This window comes from Dipteris shenzhenensis, chromosome 16 (genome assembly GCF_047967505.1).
Source record: "Dipteris shenzhenensis isolate YYH24624 ecotype China chromosome 16, Dip_SZ_1.0, whole genome shotgun sequence".
In the NCBI taxonomy this organism is placed as follows: domain Eukaryota; kingdom Viridiplantae; phylum Streptophyta; class Polypodiopsida; order Gleicheniales; family Dipteridaceae; genus Dipteris; species Dipteris shenzhenensis.
The window spans coordinates 43,502,150-43,529,222 of NC_141611.1; the positions used below are offsets into that span (position 1 = coordinate 43,502,150).

Consider the following 27,073-nt stretch of genomic DNA (forward strand, 5'->3'; position numbering starts at 1 on the left):
CTCCTCCCCTCTGCGCGCTGCCTCCCCCCTGCGCGCTGCCTCCTCCCTCCCCTCCCCCTTGCCTGCTGCTCCCCCCTGCAGTGCTGCCAGCCCCCCCTGTGCTGCTTCAGCCCCCCCTCGCTGCTGCCAGCCCCTCCCCCTCCCTCTCCTCCACTCCTCCTCTCCTCCTCTCCTCTTTCCTCCCCTCCTCTTCCTTCTTCCTCTCCCTTTGCTGCCCCCTCTTCTTCCTCTCCTCTACTTGCTGACTCCTCCTCTCCTTGCTCTTTCCTCTCTCTCTCTTTGTCACGGGGGCGTGAAATTCTAAGTACTTTAATGTACTACAAGACCGTGACAACTTTGGTTTTAAAAGTCCAAGCGTGGGCTTAATAATGTGTAATTAAACGCGGCATGGTGCCTAGCACATAAGCGTAATTAATCCTTAGGCCCAAAGGCATTCTAAGGAATTAAAAGAGTGGTTGTTGGGAAATGATGATGTGGCATTTTTAATGGGCCCCCTAGAGGGCCATGTACCTTCAGTGGCCCCCCTAGAGTTCCAGGTGGCTCTAGTGCCTTCTACATGCTCCTTTGCCATTCTTGGACCTTCCTGGGCCTTCTAAACTTCACATGTGTGGTTTTCTCTCTCATCTTCTCCCTTTGTTGAGGACTGGTTTTTCAGCCTCCTTCAGCTGAATTCTGTTTTTCTTCATAACTCCTCACCCGTTTGGATTCCTCGGCTTCCATTGGGCCCGATGGCTTCCCCTCTGCCTCCCCTTCGTAGTGATATGCTTTTCCCTCCGTGCGTTTGGTAGAACGGGCAGAGCTGAGCACTTCTTTTGCTGGTCGAATTTGCAAAAGTGGCTTTTTCTGGACCTTTTTGCTTCTACCGCCTCCTGGGCCTCTCCTCTTGCAAAGCTACAGCTTTCTGTTGAATTTCGAGTGGTCCCATGCGCTGGTTGACTGGTTTTTCTCAGTTTTGGAGGACTTTTCGGCGATGAAACTTCTCCAAAACCTTCTCAATGCATTCCTCTCTGAAGCACGCTTCTTTTGAGCCCAAGAACTCCCTCTTCTTCGCGACAGAAGTGCTTCTTTTCGCATTTTTCAGTGGAATTCTTGCTGGTCGGCTCTTGTAAATGCTCTTTCTTCATGCCTTTGTACTCCTCTTTGGCTGAGAATGCAATTGGGCATTGGCTACTATGTCCTCTTGGCGATTGAGGACTTGGTTCGAGTTTTCAGGGCTTGGTGAGTTGTGATTTTGCTACTGCAATTTCTTTTTGCCATAAGCTATTGGTTGGCCTTGTGTGCCGCCTCTTTCTTGGCTCACAGGTGCTCAAGCAGTGCTACATGAGTCATTCTTTGGTTGGGTACTTTGCTGATTTTATTTTGGAGCTTTGAAAAGCTTTGTGAATGCCATCTGGAAACCACTCAAAGAGAGTGCAGCTGGGGTGCAGTGTGATTGCATCTGGACAGCCAATGGAATTGCACTCGGAAAAGAGAATGCCTTTGGGTTGAGCCTATGGGTCAAGTGCACTTATGTGATGGTGTTCTATGCTTGAAAGCCTTGCGAAGGCTTAGTGAATTGGGGCTGCGTGCTCAGTTGCAGGGAAGGTCTCCCAGATGCAACTTTTAATCATTTCACTGTGAAATATAAAGAAATACGGTGTTTGGGGCCAATCGGGTGAACTTGTCTATGTCTGTTGAGCAGGGGCATTCTAGCCTCCATCCCTTTTTCAGTGGTTTTGTTTGTGAACAAATGGGTAAATGCCAAATGGTGATTATGCAATGGTTAATGGTTGTGATATATGCTTTGTGAGCTGTAAATAAGTGCTGAAGTGATTAAAGGTTTAGTTCCACTGCCCTCTGAGTGATTAGAGGCCGGTTTCATTGGTTCCATTGCCGGGATACCACACACTCTTTCTCAAGAGGTGGGTCTTGGTAGTTTGGTGGAAGGATATCTTTGCTGCACTTTTTGACAGCTGAATATTACAATCATAAACATGGTGAGTACCCATGAGCAAGAGAGCTCCACAACTCCACAAAGGAGAAGGCAGGAAAGCCTTAATGATCCAGCTAGTGTACAGCTGCAGGGAGCACAACAAATGCCTTTTGAGCAGGCCACACATGAAGCTACAACTGAGCTCAACGGTGATACTAGTTCTAGCAATGAGTCAGATGATGCTACTATGTTGAATGCACAGCTTGCAAGTGCAGTGACTGCTTTGACTCAGCTGGCTCAAAATTTGGCTCAGATTGTGCAAACAAATGCCAAGAAGAAGAAGAAATCAAGAAAGCACAAGCACGGAAAGAGTGAGTACACACATGCATCAGCTTCTCATGGCGGACCGCACACTCATGCATCAGTTTTCCATGAGGGACAGCCATCAAAAATGACTCAGAAAGTGACTTCCAAGAGAGAGGAATCACCCAAAAGAGCACTTGAGAAAGAGGTACAAAAAGTACAGCCAGTGCAACAGTATGAGCAGCCAGCACAAGGCCTTGGTTTGGGTACTTCTACTCCTCAAAATAATTATGTGCAGTCCATAAATGTGGCTCAACCACCTCAGCCATATTTGAGGTAGCAACCTGAATATTTTGGTACAAATTCTATCTTTGATGCTATGTTGATTTCACCGCCATGCATGACAATGTGGAAATGCAGCCAGGCATGCAAGCCACAGCATATGCTCCCATGCCTAATGTTCAGCCAAGCATGGCTCTCCCTAGTGAAGGGAATGCCGCAAATATACAGCCATCTTTGGGACAGCAGCCAATATCAAATGTATATAAAGAATTTAAGGATGGTGGTTCTCATGTCAAGTTTGATACATATAATGGAGTACAGGACAGGTACAAAACCCTCACATTCCTTCAATAGTTTGATGCTGCATTTCTTGGGGGTTTGTTTACAGAAGCATCCAAGATGAGGAAGGTTGCCACATTTTTGAAAGGCAATGCACTTAAGTGGTACACCAACCTTATGCTTCATGGAGATGCACCTGCTACTTGGCTGGAATTTAAGCAAGTGTTCTCTTCTACTTGGCTTACTCCAACTTTTGAAGTTGAAGTACTTTTACACTGGCATGACTTGTCATACAAACTTTGCAAGAATCTTGATGATTACACCCAGAGGTTTTGGGATGTTTTGCTGCCATTGAGCTCTTACAGGCATGTTTCTTTGAAAGAGCAAATAGAGAGGTACTGTCGTGGATTGCCTAGTGAGCTACGTGATTATTGCATCAAAACCAAGGTGGGTTCTATGACTCAATTAATTGAGAATGCAAGGACAGCATATGCATGGATGCAGGAGAAGAATTTGGGCTTTATGGACAGCAAGAAAGAAGACAACAAACGGGCTGCCAAACACCAGGATAAGGACATTAAATCTGAAAATAAAAATTATGGGGGTGCTGCAGCAGCGCAGGGGGGAGCAGTAGGCAAGGGGGAGGGGAGGGAGGAGGCAGCGCGCAAGGGGGAGGCAGCACGCAGAGGGGAGGAGGTAGCGCGCAAGGGGGAGGCAGCTCGCAAGGGGGAGGAGGCAGCGCGCAGGGGGGGCTGCAGCAGCGGAAGAGAAGGAGGGGAGTCGAGGGTAGGGGGGAGGGAGGAAGCAGCAAGGAGGGGAGGGAGGGAGCAGCGAGAGGGCAGCAGGAGGGAGCGGGGAGCAGCAGCAGACGTTCCTTACAGACTGGGTTGGCTCAGTCCAGCCCTATAAAAGGGCCCCTTGGCTGCCCCTGTTTTCTCATTCAGTTTGCTCCTGCCTTCAGTCCTCCTACAGCTCTACTTCAGCCTCCTGTGCAGCCCCTGAGATCCTCAGATCTCGCCCTGCTCTAGCCTCAGTCCCTTGGCCATCAGTTCAGCCTGATCTGAAGGTGACCACACAGCACAACAGTCGGAGGTTTGGACCAGCAAACGGATAGAGGTTTGGACACTGTTTCCTCAGCTTTCTCAGCTCTCTTTTACAGTTTACACAGCTCACTCTCAGCTCTATATTTCAGTCCTCTCTCAATTCTCTCATAGGATCTATCACTTCTAGTTTTCACTCTCTCACTCACGCAGTAACCCTGCATTCCAGTAGACAGCACAAGCCTCTTCCTTGCCTTGCAGAAGCGTCCTACATCGTCAGTGTGGACAGCATCAAGGTCTCGGTATTGGTCGGCGTTGCCTCTCAGGTCCTTGGGTCTGCTATACGTGTGCACAGTGAGCTCTTCAGAAGCGTGTTCTGTGCTCTCTCGAAGAGTGTTCTTTGTATTTCTTAGTTCTCCAAGTATAAAGCAAATTCTCCCCTGATTGGGGGAGGGGACCCTCAGTGGGTACAGGGACCCAATCGGTTGTCGACTCTACTCTCTCTCTACCCTCATCTCCTTTCTCTCTCTATGGTAAACAACGCTCATTCCTCGCTAAAGGTTTAAAGAAGGTCTTGTTGTGAATTACACGATCAGATAACCGTTGCATGCTACACCAGTGTTCATACGATCGAACCTAGGAGGGCTAAGGTGCCTAATATTGCCAATTATAGGCCAGAACAGTATTCTGGTCGGATGTCTGACCGTAGTTCTTATATCATAGAGACCTGGTTACACAAATGGGACGAGGCCTTCGCCATTTGTGAAATCAGGAATGATATGAAGAAAATCCGCAAGGCCACCCTTATGTCTAATGAGGCAGCAGATAGGTGGTGGATAAGACAGCAAAAAGATGGAGTGGCATCCACTACTTGAAAGGGGTTTAAAAACGAATGTAGAAAACACGTCTTACCTCCTGACGAAGCATCCCGAGCTTGGGATCAGTATTGAAACATTCGTCAGAGAAATTTATCAGTGGTGGAATACACTGATAAGTTTAGAGAAAGTGTAATGACATTTTATGAACCTCTACCTCAGTCAGTCCAGGTAAAGGATTTCATCTTTAGACTGAATGATTGGATCAAGATGGAAGTTCGGGCTAAGTATGCGAACACGCTAGATGAAGCAATTGCCATAGCCCTGAACTATGAGGATGCCAAAGGGAACAGACCAAGTGGGTTTGTGCAAGTTGGGACTCGGTATGAGTACCCAAAGAAAACGGGTTTAAGAAGAAGTAGATTAGCAAAGGGAGTGGCTCACAATGATAGAAAACATTCCTCCACAGGAATGAGTCTGTTCGAGCTGAACTATGGTTATAGACCAGTAAATCCAACTACGGTTGGAATACCTCAGAAAGTACCTAGTGCCGCAAACTTTGTGGTTCAGATGCGGGAGATGCTAGCACTTGCGAGAGCTAACATCCGCCAAGCTATGGATAGAGCTAAGGCGTATGCGGATGAAAACAGATCCGTTAGAGAATTTAAGGAAGGAGAAAAAGTTTTTCTTAGAGTTCCTACGCACTCTAAGTCTTTGACTACAAGAGAGTGTGCTAAGTTATCACCCCGATATTGTGGGCCATGGTTAAATTTAAAAAGAATAGGCAAGGTGGCCTATAAATTAGAATTACCACAGGGTTGTAAGGTGCACCCAGTGTTTCATGTTTCTCGTTTAAAGAAATTTTGGCATACAGGTGACTCACTAATCGAGGGTGTTGTTTTGTTTCAGGAGATAACGGATAATGCAAGATGCAAACCAACAAGAATCCTGAACCGAGGAACAATGCAAGTACGCAATCGAAAGATACCCACGGTGTTGGTTGCATGGCATGGTTTACCTCTATCAGAAGCTACCTAGGAATCCGTATACCAGTTACGGAGAGTGTTTTCAGACTTTATCATAAGGATGCTGACGCCTGAAGAGGGAAGGAATGTTACGCTCAAGTTGAGGCAACATGACCTCAGAAGGGTCAGTTGACATTTTCCTTTGTAAGGATCAATGTTTGTATTATATTTATTTGGGCTTCATGTAAATGGTCAAAGGGATTAATGTCGAGGTCCTTGATGAGGGTGACAAGGCACTGACTAGATGGGTCTAAGGCTATGGGTCTTAAATGCATTAAGTGGGAAATGTGCCTAGGGGCAAGTGAATAAATTGATATCCCAAGAGAGGGGTAGTAAATATGCATTTAAGAGGTACCCTAGAATGAAGACATGTGGCATACTAGATCCATCTAGGGAATTGGGGCTTGGTGGAATATGTAAGCTGGAGCCTTCACGTAGGGGTGGGGTTCTGAGAGTTTGTTACCACCGAGATTGGCTGGGAGGAAAATCTGAGTGCCTGGCCCGTGATTGATCGTTAAATTGGCAATATGAAGCAGGTTCAAGTATAGTGATCGTTATACAAGCATAAGCTGCCATTTGGCTGCAAAAGATACTGGGATTTCTTATGTCACAGTGTGATTGATGAATTGAGACCTTCCATACATATTTGGTTCCGTACTCGTATGGTTGGCCGAACCATACGCGTATGAAATAATTATTCCGTACGCGTATTGTATTGCCAATCATACTTTGTTTTTTGGGGGGGGAAACAGGGTTCCCAGACCTTAATGAAATCGGTTTTAGTTTCTTGACTTTAAAATTAATACAAGTTTGAAGTTGAAAGTTTTGTAGGTCTCTGTCAATAAATGTCTACAATGTATATTTTCCTCTTTTTTTTGGGGGTGAATTAGGGTCACGTATGATTCAGCTCCAGGGGCTGATCCATATTCCTATCATACTTCCACACCCGTATGCTGTATGCGTATGGTAATGTATGGTAAAACCTATGCTTCCATATAAGCCTTAGAGGATAAGAAAAGTAAATGTGTAACATCTGTCCTCTCTTACCCTATGCATTTGTATGGAAATGGGAGTTACCTGGGTCTACACACAGTAATCTTTGGCACAAATCCATGCACTCTGGATGCAGCTCTGCTACAACAGGTTTGGGAAATTGGAGAACCTTGTACTTTTTCATATCGCGCAAGATCTGAGAAAGAAGGCAAACGGATAAAGATGAAAACAGAACAAATGGCATGATTCTGAGAAATATATCAGTACCAAACTATGAATTCAAGATTCGTTTGCTAGTGATTAAAACCAGAAAAACACAAAACAACAATCAGCTAAAGAACTACATGAACAAATAATTGCTAATTCACCAATTTCAAATTTTGAGAAAGTGAGTAAACCAGACGAATAGAATGTTGAAAGAACAGAGAATCTTTAGAAAGAGAACGAGTTCAAGAAAAGCTAAAACAAAGCAAGCACACTGGCAGATTTCTTCGGCAGGTCGCAACTATTGTGCACATTGGGCACGTAACATGACTATGCAATCAATATACCAGCAGTTTGCTGTATATACATTCATTCATAATACCTTAGGGGCATAGCAATTTTACTCCACCACCTGCATGTATCGCTCTTTCCACCGTAAAAGGTGCACAACCATCCACGTAGGAGGAGCACAGGCTCTATTAAAATCTGGTGGGCTTATTGAGGTTAGCACTTCCATGGACCAAAACCAGTAGTATCCTGATCAGTCCCCTCCACTCCCAGCTTTCCCACTGTGTATGGTAGTACCATGGGACACCCTAAATCCTATAAGGCTGATGATGCCAAGGTCCTGCCTAAGCCAACCAAGCAAGGAAAATCTGGGGGACAAGAAGAGAAGTTAGTTAACCATCTCTCTCATATGAACCCACTGAGAGTTTGAGCCTCTCTAGGCAAGCTAATCACTCTAGCAGGAGGCGCATCCACAGTCCCCTGATGACTACTAGATCATTTATCAAAATGATACTCTCCTGAATCCAGCTACACCATGGACAGCATGCATCTGCCCTTGATGTAACTACTCAGACTCTTTTTAAGTTCTTTGAATGACAATATCTTGCTCTGCAATGCACCTAGATGTCCATAATCAAGGTGGATAATCTCATGATAAACTGCCCCTAAGCTTTGGGACAAAACCAATTCCCACTTTTCCCAAACCCCAAATATAGAAGGCATTTTATTCATTTGGAAGGGAATGAATTGTGGAATTCATAAATTTTGTCTAATTTATCTCTGATTGAAAATAAATGTGAGTTTTAATTTGGCTTAATATTCTGTCATTCTATTGGCATGTTGAGAATATTGCCCGTGATTGTCAACGATTTGTAAATCGTTCATTTCATTTGGTATCAGAGCTACTGTTAGTCATCCAACCAGAATACTATAATTCTTCCAAAGCAAGAAGCCCCGGTTGCAAGTTTGGCAGCCAAGCTTTCTGAGCATACGACCCTGCTCCAGCCTAAGTAGCATTTGTTAGCTTTGTCACTGCATCCAAGCAATCAGAGGGGATTAGCTACAAATGCGTTCTTTGACATCAATGTGCTCTGTCTTGGAGGATTCTTGGCTAGTGCTTGAGCCGATCGATTATCACAATATATTATTGTTGGGTTTCATTCATCAAAGTGATATGTTTCTAACAATCTGTCTTGTACCTTTAATGTACCATAAGACTCTCTTGGCTGCATTCCAGTGAGACTGCTTTGGATTTGCCATAAACTATACTAGTGAACTTACTACATAACAAATATCTGGCCGTGTGATAGTCAGATATATAAGAGATCCAATGAGCTGCCGATAGTACCTATAATTGACTGTACGCTTTTCTGAATCGTTTATAAGTTTCAAACTTTGTTCCATGGGAGTGGCTGCAATCTTGTAATCTACCATATGAAACTTCTTCAAAAGATTGTCAACATATTTTAGCTGGCTATTGAAGGTGCAGTCTACGTCTCTCCAGAACTCAATTACAAGACAATAGTGCATAAGTCCAAGATCTTTCATGTCGAACTCTGCAGATAAGTCTTGTTTCAACATCTTGATGAAGCTATCATTGCTTCATGTCACAATCAGATTATCTACATACAAAAGTGCAATATTAATGTCTTCCCCTTGAACTTTGTAGTACAGACTGTGATCTACATCGGACTTCATGTATCCCAGATTAGCAAAATACTTGTCGATTCTACTTTACTAACTTCTGGATGCTTGCTTTAAGCCGTAGAGACTTTTCTTGAGATGGCAAACTTAATTCTCTTTCCCTGGTTCAACATAACCTGCTCGTTGTTGCATGTAGACTTCCTCGTCTAGGTAACCATTGAGAAAAGCATTCTTGACATCTAGCTGGTACACATTCCATCTGCTGAGTGTTGCTAGTGATATCAAGAACCGTATGGAATCCATCTTTGCTATTGGAGCATAAGTCTCATCATAATCTTGACCATATTGATGTGCAAATCCTTTTGCAAGTAGTTTGGATTTGTACCTTTTGATCCTTCCATCTGGATTGTATTTCACTTTGTAAACCCATTTATTTGCTATGGCTTTCTTTCTTGGTGGGAGGTCGCATAATTTCTAACAACAATTTCTAAGTGTTGTTATGTAGCCATGATAGTATTCATAAGAGCATAATTGGTGGTTTCAACTTGAATTGCCTTTTTGAGCATATGTATGTGCATTACGCATATGTATGTGCATTACCCAAATTTTCAAAGCCAAGAGGTCGTTTGACATAAACCTCTTTCAAAAAGTCTCCATTAAGAAAAGTTGTTTTTATGTCCAACTGATGAACATTCCAATCAAAATGTGCAGCCATAGCAATAACTGATCTGATAGTGGTCATCCTAGAAGTAGGAGCAAATGTCTCCTCATAATCAATGCCCTTCTTCTGAGCATAACCTTTTGCAACCAGCTGTGCCTTGTACCTGTCAATGGACCCCTCTGACTTTCTTTTTAGTTTGAAAATCATGGCATTCATCCAATGCACATTGTCCTTAGCTTCCTCAAAATTATCAGACTCTTCCTCATCAAGAAGAGTACCTGCACGGTTAGAATATCCATACCATCTTGAGCAAAAAAGCTGCTGCTCCTTTCAAAAGACGAGTTGCAGCAACTTAAAAAAGATACAGAGCAGGAGAGCTCGACATCGCTCTTTGCTCGCATCCATGGGTCCCACCCTTCCAGATTACAGGCAAGGGACCGGATGCTCACCGCTCTACTTGGAGACCTCGTAAGGCACCTCACAGATGTTCGTTTGCTTGGGCAGGGTTTCTTCCAGATTATTTTTTACTCCTCGGAGGTAGCAGGTACAGTGCTTCAGGCTAGCCCGTTAGCATTGAGCTCCAAGAGGATTTTTTTAACCCCTTTTTCATTGGGGTTTGATCCTGTTGAGGAGGAGAGCCGGACGACATCACTCTTCATCAGATTTCCCGGCCTTTCTCAGGTATACCATCAACTTCTACATCCCATTGGAGCCGCCTTTGGGGTGCTTACTGAGATCCCCCCTCTCCTTGAGATGCCTTCTTCAGTAGCAGAGGCAGTCAAGTCCGATGGGGTACCACGTGTTGGGGTCATTGTCTCTGACCCTAACATCTCGGATGACCACATTATGCTTCAGTGTCCAGATGGCTCTTTCTTCAGAAAGAGAGTCGAGATTGCAGGGAGACAAGATCAGTGTAGGATTTGCAGGACCCTTGGGCACTTTGCCAGAGATTGCCCAAGGAAAAGAAAGAAGAAAAGACCTAAAAGATCCACGGGTGCACCTCATAGCTTCACCCGACTTAAACCTTCCTCACGACTAGCTTTTACCGCTTCACATGCTACTAGACCTTCGACTTCACAGCCAGGACCATCAGCCTCTCATCCTAGTACTCCTACAGCGCAGCCAGGACCATCAGCCTCTCGTCCCAGTACTTCTTTAGCGCGGACATGATAGTCGGCACGTCTTGTTTCGGTCGTCCCCCGTTGGGTGCCTCTCAGAGTTGGGGAGCCAACTCCACCTCAGGCTACCACTGATGGCACCACAGACCTGTCTCTTCAGGAAAGAGACATTCTTGTCCTAGTTCCACGTGCAGATGAGACTGCTCTTGCCCCTCTAAGTGTTCATGTGCAGGAGCGCTCACCTAGGGAGATCCTCTCGACAGAGACCCGTGCCTTGCTTGAGAACAATGCCAAAGTTGTGGCCGAGGTCATGCAAATTCAGGCCGAGGTTGAGATCTTGCAGCACCCCCCTCCCTCTCCTTCACGTCTATCTACATCTGACAGAGGTAAGGGGGTTATTGGTTCCACTCCTCCTTGCGCAGGGCTCCTTCGCACTCCTGCGCTACAGGTGTTAGAATTATAGATATAATTCAGCAGTGACCAATGTAATATAATAAGCTAGTTAGGGGCACTTTTCCCTCTTTAAGAGGTTTTTCCCCCTAACCGCAGTTTGTTCACTAACTATGGTTAGTGACTACTAAGGTTTTGTCACTAGGACAAAACCTTATCTTTCTCTCATTGAGTTGTACTCTTACACACTCTTCTATTGCAACTCAGCTTTCAGCGTCCAAGCTTCCAACTCTCACTCTCTCTTGCTCTCTCTCACTCACCATCTCCTCACATTTGGTATCAGAGCATTAGATCCAGCTCCCTACGACCTCCCCGTTGAGCTCCAGCTGCAACTCACCTTCGCTCCTACACTTCGTCCGTACAGTCCGTACGACTGTACAGAATCCTGCCGTACTACTAGCACCGTACTGCACCGTACCTGCTGTACCTGCTCGCCATACTGCAGCATCACCGGAAGTACTTGCTCGCCGTACTGCTCACCTGCCATACCTGTGCGCCGTACAGATCTGCGTCGTACAGATCTTCGCCAAACAGCACTGTACAGATCTGCTTGCCGTACATCGCCGTACAGATCTGCAGTGTCGTACAGATCTACTCGCCGTACATCGCCGTCCGTACTCCGTACAGCGTCGTACAGATCTGCTCGCCGTTCGTACTCCGTACGTCGTCCGTACAGCTCATGTCGTCTGCACTCCGTACATTCGTACGGTCATCCGTACAACGTACGAAATCCGTACAGGACCGTACACTGACAATTCCGTACCGTCAGCTCAGTCCATACACTTCCGTTGCAAGTCTTCGGTGCAGAGTTTTATTTCTACAGGCATTGTTTGTAATTTCGGAGCTACACTTGGAGCAAAAATTATAGATTTGGTCTGAAATTTGGGGATTTCTGCTGAAGTTGCAAAATTTGGGGCTTTCAGTACTTATGCCCCTTTCTGGTTGCAATTTCAAGCTCGAAATTTGGTGCTTTCAATTCTGCAGTACAATTTCTTGAAGAAATTTGGGGATTTTCTGATTACACTGCAATTTTGCAGTAAAATTTGGGGCTTTTGCAGACAGAGCGCAATTCTTGCAACATTTGGGGCTTTTGAACAATTTGCCCCTTTCCAGTTGCAATTTCAAGCCTATTTTGGGGCTTTTGTGTTGGGAGAGCAATTTTTTGGAGTTTTCAATTCATACTGCCTTTCTTGGAGTGTTTTGCAGCACTTTTGGCAGATTCTGGAGAGTTTTTGATGCTTAGACAGATTTCTGACAGTGCAAGTACAGAAACCTGAGTTGCATTTACAGCCCGTGCTTGGCTGTGTTTTTTTTTGGGAGTTGTGCATTTCATTCCCAGTAAGGGAATTCAGTTTTGTATCTACTTTAAATCTCTTTCTCAGATATGGCCCATCAAAATCAGAATGACTTCCGTTCGGTGGTCTTTCACAGGAAGACAAGTTGGATGGTACCAACTACTCCCTCTGGAGTTTCATGGTACGCAATATTCTGATTTCTTGCAATTTATGGGATTATGTCAATGGGGATGAGATCCGACCAGCAGATATTGCACCTGCTACCCCTCCCCAACAAGGAGGTGGAAGAGGTCGTGCACAGGGTGCAGCTGCAGGACAAGTTGTTGGTGCAGCTACAGTCACTACTCCAGAGCAGAAGAGATGGGATTCACGGGATGCCTTAGCTTTGTCATGCATCTCTCTTTCAGTGAAAAGATTTATCATTCCGCATATCCGGTCGTGTAAGACCTCCAGGGCAGCGTGGGATATTTTGGAAAGCATGTATGCAGCTCGGAATGATGCAAGGGTATCTTTCTTGAAAAGAGAGTTGAGTAATACACATATGGAAGAGGGTGACTCCATGTCAGTCCACCTCACAAAGCTACAGGATCTCAGAGAGCAATTGTTAAACATAGATGAAATTATTCCTGATTCAGAGATGATTACAACCACTCTGAATTCTCTTCCTGAGTCTTATCTCAGCTTTCATACCTCGCTGAACTTATCATTGAGGAGGGGTGCAAATCCTCTCACTTTTCATGAGTTGATAGGACTTCTACTTCAGGAAGAGCAGACCAGGAAAAATTTGGCTTCACGTGCAGGTGAACAAGCCATGCTCTCAAAGTTTAAATCAAGAACAAAGATTCTGGCTAGAGGGTTTGATGTGTGCCAATTACATTCTGAATCGGGCTCCCACTAAAGCTTTAAAAACAAAAACTCCTTATGAGGTCTGGAATAACAGGAAGCCTTCAGTGGATCACTTCCGAGTCTTTGGATGCCTTGCTTATGCTCATGTGCCAGTTGAATTTAGTCACAAGTTGTCAGATAAAGCCATCAAATGCATATTTGTTGGATATAGTGCAAAAAGCAAGGGGTACCGTCTCTACAATCCTGCTACACGCAAGATCATAGTAAGTAGAGATGTGATATTTTCTGAAAATTCAGCTCACACTCAGGCTGAATTTCAAATACCTTCTTCTTCAGAGGATGTCTTTGAGGGGTTGCTACCCATTGCCTTGGGTTCCCCTGCTGATTTTTCTGATGCAAATCAAAATTTACAGCAACCTCCACATGCTTCAATTCCGCCACAGGATGTCTTGCCCCTTCCACAGGCAGTGGAACAGGTGGTGCAGCAAGAAATTGCAGATATACATGCAGCAAAAACGGTCCCAAACTGGCTGTTACAGACTCTCACGGAGAGTAAAATTGATGCTCCGTTATCTGGCAGGACTCGCAGTGCAGCAAGGCACATGGAAGGTGCTAATTCAGTGGAATCAGCATATGCAGGTACTCTCCTTGATGAGGAGGAGCCTGCCACACTCGAAGAGGCAAAGGATAATGTGCATTGGATGAATGCCATGCACGATGAGTTGCAGTCCATTGCAAAAAATCAGACTTGGGATGTTGTAGACTTGCCACCAGGTAAACATGCCATTGGCACACGATGGGTTTTCAAGGTCAAACGGAAGCCAGATGGCTCCATTGACAGATATAAGGCAAGGCTGGTTGCTAAAGGCTATGCTTAGAAAAAGGGCATAGATTATGAGGAGACATTCGCTCCTACATCCCGGATGACCACCATCTGATCAGTTATTGCAATGGCTGCACATTTTGAGTGGAATGTTCATCAGTTGGACATAAAAACAGCCTTCTTAAATGGAGACCTGCTGGGAGAGGTGTATGTCAGACAACCTCCGGGCTTGGAAATTACAGCAAATGCACTTCAAGTATGCAAGCTCAACAAAGCTTTATACGGGCTGAAACAGGCCCCTCGTGCATGGTATGCCAAGATCCATGCCTTTTTGACCAGCAAGGGGCTGCACAATAGTCCTACTGAGAGCACCCTCTACATCAAGATGGATGGGGGGGAAATTTTAGTCATCCTTCTTTATGTCGATGACTTACTGCTCACAGGGTCCAATGAAGACAAAATTGCAGATTTCAAAGCTGATTTGCAGACCAACTTTGACATGTCAGATTTGGGGCTGCTTCACTTTTATTTGGGGATCCAGTTCTCTCATGAGAAACGTGGCACTGTTATGTCTCAGTCCAAGTATGTTCAGAAACTCTTGGACAGATTTAACATGCATGAGTGTAAGCCCATAGCCACTCCCATGGAGCCAGGGCTGAAACTCACAATGCATGATGCAAGGAGAATTAGTTGATGCCACACTTTACAATCAGGCTGTTGGATGCCTCATATATCTCTGCAACACTAGACCTGATATTCAGTTTGCAGTATCTCAGGTGAGCAGGTACATGCACAACCCAAAAACTATGCATTGGCAGGCAGTTAAGCGCATCTTCCGTTATTTGCAGGGCACAAAGTCTTTTGGGGCTTGCTATTTCCCAGGGGGGGTGACTTGCAGATGCATGCCTACAATGATTCAGATTGGGCTAGTGATTATGACACTAGGCAGTCCACTAGTGGCAATTGTTTCTTTTTGGGTAAATCTTGCATTTCCTGGCTGAGCAAGAAACAATCTACAATGGCTACCTCATCATGTGAAGCTGAGTACAGGGCAGCTTTCACAGCAACAGTTGAATGTGTCTGGCTGCGACGTCTATTTGCTGATCTTCATCTGTCTTTGGAGGGTCCTTTTCCAATTCTCACTGATAGTCAAAGTGCCATTGCAGTGGCAAAGAATCCAGTGTTTCATACTCGCACGAAGCATAGTGAGGTTCACTATCACTACGTCAGAGAGAAGTTGCATGCAGGAGAGATCAGTATGATCTTTGTGTCCACACATGACAACGTTGCAAATATTTTCACCAAAGCACTACCACGTGAAAAGTTTGGGGCATTCCGCAGTGCCCTGAACTTATATCCGTTTGGTGATTGATCAGCCTTGTACATGACATTGGCACTGCAGGGGGGTGTTAGAATTATAGATATAATTCAGCAGTGACCAATGTAATATAATAAGCTAGTTAGGGGCACTTTTCCCTCTTTAAGAGGTTTTTCCCCCTAACCGCAGTTAGTTCACTAACTATGGTTAGTGACTACTAAGGTTTTGTCACTAAGACAAAACCTTATCTTTCTCTCATTGAGTTGTACTCTTACACACTCTTCTATTGCAACTCAGCTTTCAGCTTCCAAGCTTCCAGCTCTCACTCTCTCTTGCTTTCTCTCACTCACCATCTCCTCACAACAGGTACTTCGAAGGAATTCATTTTGGCAGACTTGGCTGAGTTTGTGGCAGAGGAGGAGTTTGTACCCTCTATACTCGGCAAGCACATCTTTCAGACATCTGTGGACACAGTTCACCTTCAGCAGGTGTGGGTTTGCTATGCCCAGTTGACTTCCCTCCTCTTGATAGGAGGAACATTTCGCACGAGAGGGTTTTCTCCGCTACCAAGTCGGGTAGGATCTTCCATCCGGCCGCCTCCTCTCGCAGATGAGGATTGTCAATTGGAACGTTCAGGACCTCAAGGGTGTACCTCGCCGCCGCCGTAGGTAGCTGATTCGTAACCAACTTCATCCAGGTGTTACTGGGGGACCCATGGATATATATATATATATCCTGATGATTCAAGAACACAAATTGGATGTCAGGGATTGTGCCAAGTTGGATAAGCTTCTTTTAGGCCATACTTTTTGGTCACCCGCCTTGGGCACCAGGGGAGGTACTTGCATCTCTGTTTCTTGTTCTATACTCCCCTTGGTGATTGGACACGAAATCATAGTCCCTTCCAGAGCTCAGTGGATTATACTCTTGATTGGTGGACATATGGTTGGTCTTTTACACCTTTATGCACCCAATTCTAGAGGGGATTGTGTTCTTTTTTGGAAGGAACTGCTCTCTTGGTCACATATTGTAGATGCTTGGATTATAGGGGGCGATTTCAACATGGTTGAAATGCCCTCAGACAAAAGGGGTGATAGAGAAGGTGGTATTCACTCCCTAGAGAGAACAACCTGGGATGCCTTCCTTTTTAGTACAGTGGCAGGGATGCTCACTCAGCTACATTCTCTCCTGTTTCTTGGTCGAACATGAGATTGCTAATGCCTATACATGCACAGATTGACAGATTTTATGTGGATGATTGGGCTCTTGACAGAGGTGGTACTTTTTGCATTGCAAATGGGGTGTCCACTTCGGATCATTTTCCAGGGGTTCTGATGGTCTCAGATCCTCACGTGAGAGACCGCTCTGCCAATGTTAGGATTCCAGATGCCTTTTATGCAGAGGAGGGCCTTACAGAGACAGTGTTGAGGACTTGGGTATCTCATATGCAAGACGGGCAGCTTTCTCCTTCAGACTTAGCCGTAGCCCTCTCGAATATTAGCGACTTTTATCTTTCAGTTGCTCGTATCAAGAGGGGTGAGATTCTCAAGTGTGAGATAGGTATCCGTTAGCAGTTGGCTGCCCTCCAGAGGGAGGAGCAAAAGAGGCCTACAAATGCTTGGATTCAGGAGCACCTTGCTATAGCAAGGGCCCAGCAGCAGTCACTTTTAGATCAAAGAGCAGAGTATGCCTTTCATGCCAGAGAGTCATTTTGGACTCAGATGGGAGGCATGGTCAACAAGCAGTTCTTCTCTACTCTTGGCCCCAGACATAGTAGGGAGAGCGTCTCACAGCTTGTTGACTCAAGCGGAGTTCTTCAGACACATCTAGATGCCGTCTTGCAGGTTGTCACCGATTTCTATGCCTCCCTTCTTACAGCAGATCCTGAAACTAAGGCCACAGATGATGCTAGAGTGATTATTTGGCGACACTTACCTAGGTTGGTGACAGGGGATATGATTGTCTCACTTGATGCACCCTTCACCAACGTAGAGTTCAGGACTACTCTCTCTGCCCTTCACAAGGGTAAGTGTCCTGGTTCAGATGGACTTACCCCCTTATTTTTTATTACTTTTTGGGATCAGATTGGGGATCACATTACCTCAGCCTTACAGGGTGTATGGGACTCGGGTGAGATGCCAAACTCACTTATGGAGAGCCTCATTCATTTGATTCTGAAAGGGGGTTGCAGGAATTCTCCAGATTGGGGGAATGACATAGGGTTCACTTGGATTCAGAGGGGAATCTCCGTCAGATATCTGGGATGCCAAGTTGGGGTGCGCATCTCTCAGGCACAGCAGTTTGCTCCCGTGTTGGAAACTCATCTTTTGGAGTTCAGCCAGACTTGACCTTGCATCCAGAGTTGTGGTTGTGAACCAGGTATTATTGGCCACTGCCTGGTTCATTTGCTAATGTTGGTGCAGATCTAGAGGTTGTATCGCTCAGCTCATGAGACCTATCAGGAACTTCCTATGGAGCGGTTTAGATGGCACCTCAAATGTTGTAGAAAGGGTGGCTTGGGAGACCCTCATTCTCCCCACAGGAGGAGGAGGTCTCAATATTATTGACCCGAACTTGTAGTGTATGGCCTTGCTTTGCAAGTTTGTAGTACGTGGATTGATGCTTGGACAGGAGCCCTGGAAAGATTTTTTCTCACGCAGCATTCATTCTTGTACCCCTTCTCATGGGGTAGATTGGGTGGACAGCAGTAGATATATATTTACTTCAGCCCATCTCAAATCTCCTCTTTCCCCTCTCACGGCTACTATTCTGAAAGCTTGGGGCTGCTTCAGAAACACTCTTTGCAGAGTTCCACCCACCTCTCATGAAGAAATTCACAAGCAATTAGTCATGTGAAATGACTCGATTTTGGATGACCATGGCAGGCCACTTGGAGTGTCACATTATATGCAATGGTCTAGATGGGAGAGGGGACCTGCTTCTACAGTAGGCGCCTGGCATGCCTTTATGAGACTTCCAGAGGATCAGAGACTTATAGCAGTTGGCCACCTCAGAGGGAGTGCACTCAAGATACAACAGATATAGGCAACCATTCTGCAAGAGTGGATTGACACATATGACATGCCAATCACAGAGTCCACTTGGTGGGGAGCGTTTTTCAGGGACGGGCATTCCGTTACAAATTATTGCCCTATAGGATGCACATGAGGATACCCTAGTCTTTGATGTTCAGTCAAGAGGCAAACTTATCATATCTTCTGATGGTATTCTTTTGGAGGTTGCCTTTCAGCCTGTCAGGATTGCAGGTTTCATGGAGTGGGACAGGGACTCGCAGTGATATCTTAACCCCGATCCTCTTCTCCTTGTGCTGGGGTCTTGGAGACTCTGGTTATATGGTGGTTCCCCTATTAGGTTCTTGCAGTGGGACCAAGGGGAGTGGGAATGGATTGATGAGGGACACCAAGACAAGAGCTTCCCCTTCTTTCGCTTTACTGTTAGAAATGCCCGGAGGTTTCAGCTCAGTAGTAGAGGTTGGAGGCCCTCTAGAGCGCCTCATTGGGATAGTTTTCAAATTTCCGCAGTTGTGTGGAAACATTTTTGGCGTAGGCTTTGGAAATCCCTCGGGAATAGAAAGATCACTCTTTTCTTTTGGCTTTCTATTCATGGAGGGATTGCAATGAACCTGTGGAGATCCAGGTTCGAGGCTGACCCTACTTGTCCTCGTCACATTGCAATTGAATCAGTACAGCATTGCCTTTGGGAGTACAGACAGGCGAGGACAATCTGAAAAGGTGTTGCTAGGATTTTCAGTATATTTCATACAGAACCTTTCTATATGACCTGGGGTTCAGTGGCTTGGTTATCTCTTACTAGCCCTTAGGTGTTTTTCAAGAAACATGATCCAGATCCAGCGCTCATTGCACGGCGACACTCAGTGGAGTCTTGTTCCCTCCAGAATGTTTCCTTCACTCCTTTTAGAGCTACTCATGCCTCAGTAGACACGTCTTAGGAGAATCTGGCTAACATTGCAGCTTGGCATATTTGGAGAGCCAGGTGTACATAGGCTATGGAGGGTATCCAGGTTCACCCTTCCCAGGCTATGTCCAGTATTTGGACTGACACAGTACACACTCTAATGGCCATATGGGCAAGCATGCACGGGTCCTCCAGAGCAGCCACTGCCAAGAGAGTTACTTTTTTAAGACTTTGGAGAGGATCTCCCTTCTTCTCTGAGTCTCCCTCAAAGTTGAGGTGGCATTTCCGGCCTCCGCCTTGGTTTTTTATTAGCTCATTTTGAGCTATTTTTTCCTCATGCATTGCATGATGTACTCCCCGCATTTGAGCTTGCTCTCGCGGTTTTCATTCATACTTAATGAAGTAATTTTCTTGGGAAAAAAAAAAAAGAAGAGTACCTGCATAAGCTGATTTAACAAAAAGAGTCCCCCCTTCGTGCCTTGCTGCACTACGAGTTTTGCCAAGCAAAGGAGCATCAAGCTTACTTGGAGCAGCCAATTGGGAACCGATTAGGCTGCGTGTATTTCTATAATCTCTTGCCTGACAGCATCTTCCACTGCCTGTGGAGGAACTAAATCAGCCGGTGGCTGAATCGGGGCATGTGGAATATGAGGAGCTTGCTGCAAATTCTGATTTTCAGCTGTGGATGTCAGAAGCGGAACCCAAAGCAATGAGTATTAATCCCTAAAAAACATCATCTAATGTAGAAGAGGTGGGCACATTAAATTCAGCTTGTGTATGTGCTGCATTTCCTGAAAATATTACATCTCTACTGACAAAAATCTTGCGTGAAGCAGGATTGTAGAGACGATAACCTTTGCTCTTTGCACTATACCCAACAAATATGCATTTAATTGCCTTGTCTGACAGCTTATGTCGAAACTCAACAGGCACGTGGGCATAAGCAACCAACCAAAGACACAAAAATGTTCCACTAAAGGCTTTCTCCCATGCCAAACTTCATAAGGAGTCATCGTTTTCAAAGGCTTAGTGGGGGCCTGATTCAAAACATAGTTGGCACACATGAGACCCTCAAGCCAAAACCTGTGAGGCAACTTTTTACTTGTGAGCATGCATCTACTCAGGTTTGCCATTTTGCTGAGGGGTAAGCCTCACTGTAAGCTGATGTGTGATGCTTTCTCTTTCAAATAAGCCTCAAATTCATGAGACATATACTCCCCCCCTCTATCTGTGCGTAGAATCTGAACCGTTAGGCCTGTTTCATTCTCAACCTTTTGCCACAAAGTGTCGAGAATGCTTAGACACATCTGATTTTTTCTTTAAACCATAGACCCAAGTGTAATTTGAGTAGTCATCAATAAATGTGACATAATAGAGATAACCACCCAATGCAGGAGTCCTCATGGGACCATAGACATCACTATGAATGAGCTGTAATTTCCGAACAGCTCGTATTGCACCATCCTTCTTGAAGGGAAACCTGTGCATCTTCCCAAGTATGCACCCCCTTCTTAGAAAAGATATGTTTGGTGGCACCACTATCGAAGTACCAATTATACAATGTCTCATTGACATTGAAAGCACAAGAATCCTTAGAAGGATCATAACTGCTAGTCAGAACAGCATAAGAGTCATCCTCAGATGTGGCTGCAATATCTAGAGCAACCACCTGAAAAATCAGGACTGCAAGTCAGAAAGGCATACTCTTCTTCCACTAAATTGGCTGAAGCATCACCACCATCATGTGCATGAGGAGCTGAATTTTGGGTTTATTTGGCACAAACTGGCATGTGTTTGTTGTCCTATCCATAGCTACCATATTGATGCTATTACATGCCTTTGTATAACGGGTAGACCAATAAAAAGTTCATACATGATACCTATATAGGTCCACCTTCCCTCTAAAATGGCTAAACGATGCAATTTATCTAATGGGAGGACATAATTAATTATATTTTGTGCACAACCCTTACACTTCCATCACTTCTACCTTATTTGGGGGATGCCATGGAAAATTTCAACTACAAAATCTTTTTTTAAAACAGAGATACAATGGAGTCAATTCTTTCAAAACCAAAGAGCCAAAAGATTATGCATATAATCATTGAAAAAAAGACTCCATGTACTCATGGTTTACATAACTCTTTGATCTTCTTTTCTTCATGGCATCCTCTCCGATATTACGACCTCCTTTTTCTTCTCCTTCGCAATTCTTTTGCATTCCCCTATGTAATGACCCAGCTTCATGCAATAATGACAAACACCCTTTCTCTTGGGCTTCTTTGCATCATTCTTAGCCTTGTGAGAAGGCTGTCCAGAATCAGCTTTATGCTGATGTGAAGGCTGGTTTGCATGCTGCTTATGCTGAGAATTTCGAAAGCATCACATGCTCACCAGCTCGTGACCAAGTACCACCATTGGGGTGAAAAGAAAAGTAATTCCAATGGCAGCCCGGGCTTGGTTGAAATCTTCTTTGACCCCAGAGCAAAAAGAGAAAGCGAGGAGGGAAGGCTTGTGCTTTGGATGCCTTGAGCCTCATCAGTGGAAAGATTGTCCACGAAACAAGGAGTGTCGGATGGGTGAGATGGTGATCTCAGAGTGTGATGTGGAGATGGAGGGAAGTCCCAGAGCCGACAAGCACCTTCGTTATCTACTGATGCTCAGCGTACCCACAGTGAGATGGACACGTAACAGCAATAGATAATTTATGAAAATTAATCATTGGCTCTTCATCTATCCTCACAACACCTTTGACATATTGTGACTCCATTTGGTAGTTGGGGCTGGTGCTTACGTACGGCAGTTGGGAGTAAGCGTTGTGTTGACAATTCCAGCCTATGTACGGTGATTGTGAGCCCGTGGGTGAAGGTTGCACTCTTCAATCACACATACAACAATCTCAATTGGACCTAGCTGCGCACGGTCAACTGGTCTGACCTAGGTTTTGGGCGCACGCAAGTGTTTTGGTTTGCTGGCAAAGCGTCTATGGTGGATCTATATATTTTGTGAAGACATTGTTGTAATTGGTAGCGTCCAACCCAATCGAGTTCACGTGGTTCACCATTTCATCAAGTTAGCCTCAGGTTCATCGTTATATATGCCAATGCTTGTAAGCATCTCAACGGATTTGAAAATTTCCTTCGATCATCAACGTAATCCCTTTTTTCTCCATCCATACATTGACGGAACTGGATGGAACTTGACGGAAAACCAGTTTGGAAGCTTTTTTAGGTGGATTTTGATGTCACAAAAGGACTCGACGTCGAATTAAGGCAATTGGGGAGCTGTACACATAAGTTTGGACCAGGGAGCCCTCTATTTCTTTATGCATTTGGTTTGTTTAAGTTTTGAAATTTCATTGGGCATTCAAAGCGCGGGTTTGGTTATTTTCAGTTGTTTAGTATTGCAGATATTTCCCTAGTATATGGAAAGAGAGTTGGCAGAGTACAGTTTACTGTTTGACATATGCCTATATAGAGGAACGTTTTGGGAGTGTGGTATTTGCTTGAAGATTTCAGTTTGATTAGTGTGAACGTTTAAAAAATAATAAATCACTCTATGGATAAAGGCAAAGCAATAGCAATTGAGGTTAAAGAAGAGGCCTCAAGGGTGGACCTCGTAGGATCGGGAGTCCGGCCGACCCCATAGGTGTCGCGCACAACGGCCCACACACTATCAGGTAGGATTGCTTTGCTAGAGGAGGACTTTCAACAGATTCTGTAGATGGTCTAAATCACCCGTCAACCCTATCTCCTAACCAATAAACGGCGTTTCTAGGCACCCGAAATGGTACATCGTTTTTTCGTACCGTTTCAAAGTTTGAAAACGCATTTTCGCCTAGGCGATCCCCCCCCCAAATATGCGTCGCGCGATTTTTGTGCCTCTTTCCCGCATTGTCTTCTCCAGCCCTCTCACCTGCCTCACGGTTCCCCCTCAGCCCTCTCAGCCTACAGCTCTTCCTCTCTAGCCTCTCCTACTTGCTCAAGAAGAAGAAGGGGGGGGGGGGGAAAAAAGGCAGCTTTGATCTCCTACAGTCCCTTCTTTGCCCCCATAATGAAAGGAACAAGGGGATGAGGACAGGAGACTAGGCGGGAGACCCCTCGATCCAAATCTGCATACGCGTGGAGATGGGGAAGGGAAACGGTGACAAGACGAAAACACAAAAGCAACTCAATCTGGAGGACTTCAACAAATGCAGCAACCGGAGCGGTTTGACAGTGGACAGCACTGCGGCCCAAAAGAAAGAAGCCCACCCAAAGCCCATGCCGCTCACCACATCCTTGACCTCTATGGTTACCACCATTATTTCACCACCATCACCCGCCTCATCATCTACGCCACCTCTCTCCTCCCCCTCTCTTGCATCATCATCACAAGTCTCCTCTCCAGTAGCCTCAGCACTGGCCCCATCAGACACGGCTCCACAGTACTTTCCCTTAGTATCACCTCTACCTCTCAGTGAGCCATCCTTCATCACCTCGTCCGACCTCGCTACTCCTACATATCACTCCCCCGCCCAGATCATATTGTCCCCACCCTCAGTACAACCTCAGCAGCCCACCTTCATTCCAACTCCTCTCGAGATCCAATTCCCACCTGGACCAGGACATCTTAGGCCCTCGCCAGATGCTTGGGACTCCCTATTGGCTGAGATACACATCATCCGGGCCCGTCAGGCAGAGCTGACACATTACACCCAGGAGCAGGCCCGATACACCCAGGAGTAGGCTCGCATTATACACGAGCAGGGCACCCTTATCCAGGGACTCAGACACAACATCACACAGCTTCGAGAGGAGCTCGGGACCCTCAAAGCAGCGCCTAGAGGGACCCCAGTCACAGAGATGGAGGCACAGATAGCCACGATACAGTCGGCTATAGCAGAGACGACTAGGTGGGTGGATGTGGCAAAACGGGAGCCCGCAAAGGCAACCGTTTCAGCCGCCATACAGGAACAACAGCAGAGGGCTTCGAAGGCCCTCAACATCCGGATACAAGGGATCACGTGAGACAGCACCAGCACCACTACGACGCCCATGGAGGAGGCGATTACCTTTGTGACTACCACCATGGGGGTCCCCGACCATGGCATAGAGGGAGCATGGCGTGTTGGGAGAGATCCCAACCGAGAGCAGCCCCTAGTCATTCGCTTCAGAGATTCACATGCTCGTCTAGCGACACTCTGATGCCGAGCCTCTCTACGAGAGCATCCCACCCTGTCCATGGACGAGGACTTGACACCACTACAGATTGAGGAGCGACGAGTTCTTCTGCAGCAGCGGGATGTTGCCCGCAAGGAGGGGAAATGGGCCGTGGTCCGAGATGATAGGTTGTTGACCGGCACCCGTCGAGCTCCCACCTGTACCCCCTAGGGGGACGGGGCGTATGAGACTCAGGTTTTCAAGACCCTAGACTGCACCATTTGGAACTGTAATGGCACATTATGGTTAGACACAGGAAACTTCTCGGAGTCTTATACAGGACGAGACATAGTCTTTTACACGGAGACACACCAGAGCCCAGAGCGTCCACTACCGATAGTCAGTGGCTACACATGGGAGTCAACCTTCAGGGATGAGACAAGGGATACAGGAGGAGTCCGAGGATCAGGCGGGTCGCAGTATTGTATAGGTCTTCCCTCGCTGGAGCCATCTCCATTGAGAGGAAGGACGCACACTCCCGATTCATGTGGATCCGGATCTGACGCACAGATACCCGTGAACTTTTCATAGCAATATGCTACTTCCCGCCAGACACATCCCACTTCGCTAGAGTGGCACGAGAAGAGGGTGAGACATCTCCATATGCACCCTTACATCAGGATATCCCAGACATTTCAGCCCGCGGGGAAGTTCTCCTTGTTGGGGACTTCAACGCCAGGACGAGTACGCAACAACGAGTACGCGCGACAGGCACCACTCCTAGACTTCCGAGACGACTCTATCATGCTTCCAGACATGGACCTAGACGGAACAGGTATGACTAGGACCTCGTTGGATCGACACGGGCCTGTTACAACGCGCTCCTTGATTTGGGCGGGATGCATGATCTCATCATCTACAACGGGCTCGACCTATGGCCCTCCTCAGGTGGTTTTACTTGCTGCCCACATGGGGGGGGCACTAGTGTAGTAGATTACATCATGGGATCCCCTACCTTCACTTCATGTATCACCGACTTCACCGTAGCACCACTCCCTCCAGGAGCTGATCACACATACCTATTCTTCACTATCGCCACCCCATGCTTAGCCACACCACACACACCACATAGGAAGCACGACACCTACCACGACATACACTTTGATCACAGCCTCTCACCGGCCTACTCTGGACGCCTAAATAGACTCCTAACCTACATCGATCACATACCACTCATAGAGGACCGTGCTACCCTGATTAGTCGCACACTCCACGAGGCTGCCCTCCAAATCTTTCCCCACACCACACGGTCCACTAGACCACCACCTCTTGGTTCTGTACCCTGCAACAACTAGTACGATGCGGAGTGCAAGGCTTATCGCCGACAGCTCTGACTTGAAACCAGATGTCACCTCCCGAACACACCGGACACGATACGCAAGTACCGACGTCTCGTACGTCGAAAGAAGCAAGCTTTTCTTCGTCAAAATGAGGAGGAGCTGCTGCACATCTTGTACAGCAACAACTCTAAGGATTTTTGGCGGAGATTCCTTGAGCGTAGGTCCCCATCACCCCTGACCGACACGAGAGTCTGGCACACGTATGCACACCATCTATATGATGTCCCACACCAGCCCACTCCAAACCTCATACACACACCTCGTCCCACCACTTGCACGTTGTTCACCAGAGGGGGAGTCAAGGACGCGACATTGAAACTGCACAACGGCCGAGCTAAGGATCACGAGGGGCTATGCACTGAGTTTATCGCATATGGGATCGACACGTTAGCCCCGATCCTAGCAAAGCTATTCAATGACGCTGTTTGCCTTGGCTTTGCCTGCACTTGGACACTCAACACCATCACCCCCATCCACAAGGTAGGGGATCCCATGGACCCGAGTAACTACAGGACTATCATGATTGGACATGTGATGTCCAAGATCTATGCAGCTGTATTGGATGCATCGGTCAGCCTGTTCGCAAAGATGAGAGGGCTTAGAGCAGAGGGTCAGGTTGGTTTCAGGCGAGACCATGGGACTATGGATCACATACTCACACTCAGGAGTGTCATTGAGAAGGCCAGATCACGGAAGGAGAGGGTATACTATTGCTTTGTGGATTTTCGCAAAGCCTTTGACAGTACCTCGAGCTCTTCTTATCACACGCCTACAGACACTGGGATTTGATCAGGAGATCATCTGGGCAGTCATGGCACTGTATGAGAGAGTCTCAGGCCGAGTTTGTACAGGCGCAGGTTGGATAGATGAGATCCTGAGTACCATAGGGGTCAAACAGGGTTGTCCCTTATCACCGACCCTGTTTGGCCTCTACATCGATGAGCTTGAGACTTCATGTCGGGATCATTATCAGGATTCTTCTTTATGCAGATGACGTGGTAGTCTTGTCGTCCACACCCGAGGGGCTCCAGCGACACCTGGATGCACTGCAAGCTTTTTGTTTATCCCATGATTTTTACTTTGGGTGGGTCACCAGTTGAGATCGTATCCTCGTACACTTACTTGGGGGTCATCTTCTCTGGCCCGATCTTCACGATGAGACCAGCGATGCAGGCTAGACTGAGCAAGGGATACGCCTCACTGGCTCGGCTAGAGAGACAGTGCTTTCACTCCCACTCCCAGGACCCTCGGACCAAGGCTCTTCTCTTCGACTCCTTGGTCCGACCAACCGGTATGTATG

At 46.3% G+C, this 27,073-nt stretch overlaps 1 protein-coding gene across 2 annotated transcripts in view; it reads right to left on the reverse strand.

Moving 5' to 3' along the window:
* The window catches only part of LOC147892998 (serine/threonine-protein kinase ATG1c-like), a 92,340-nt gene that overhangs the window by 33,490 nt on the left and 31,777 nt on the right, over positions 1 to 27,073 (reverse strand). For both annotated transcript variants that reach the window (XM_087387253.1, XM_087387252.1), the window contains exon 7: positions 6,734 to 6,845. In XM_087387253.1, coding sequence (XP_087243379.1) covers positions 6,734 to 6,845 — 112 coding nt within the window. The remainder of the gene's footprint in view (positions 1 to 6,733; positions 6,846 to 27,073) is intronic.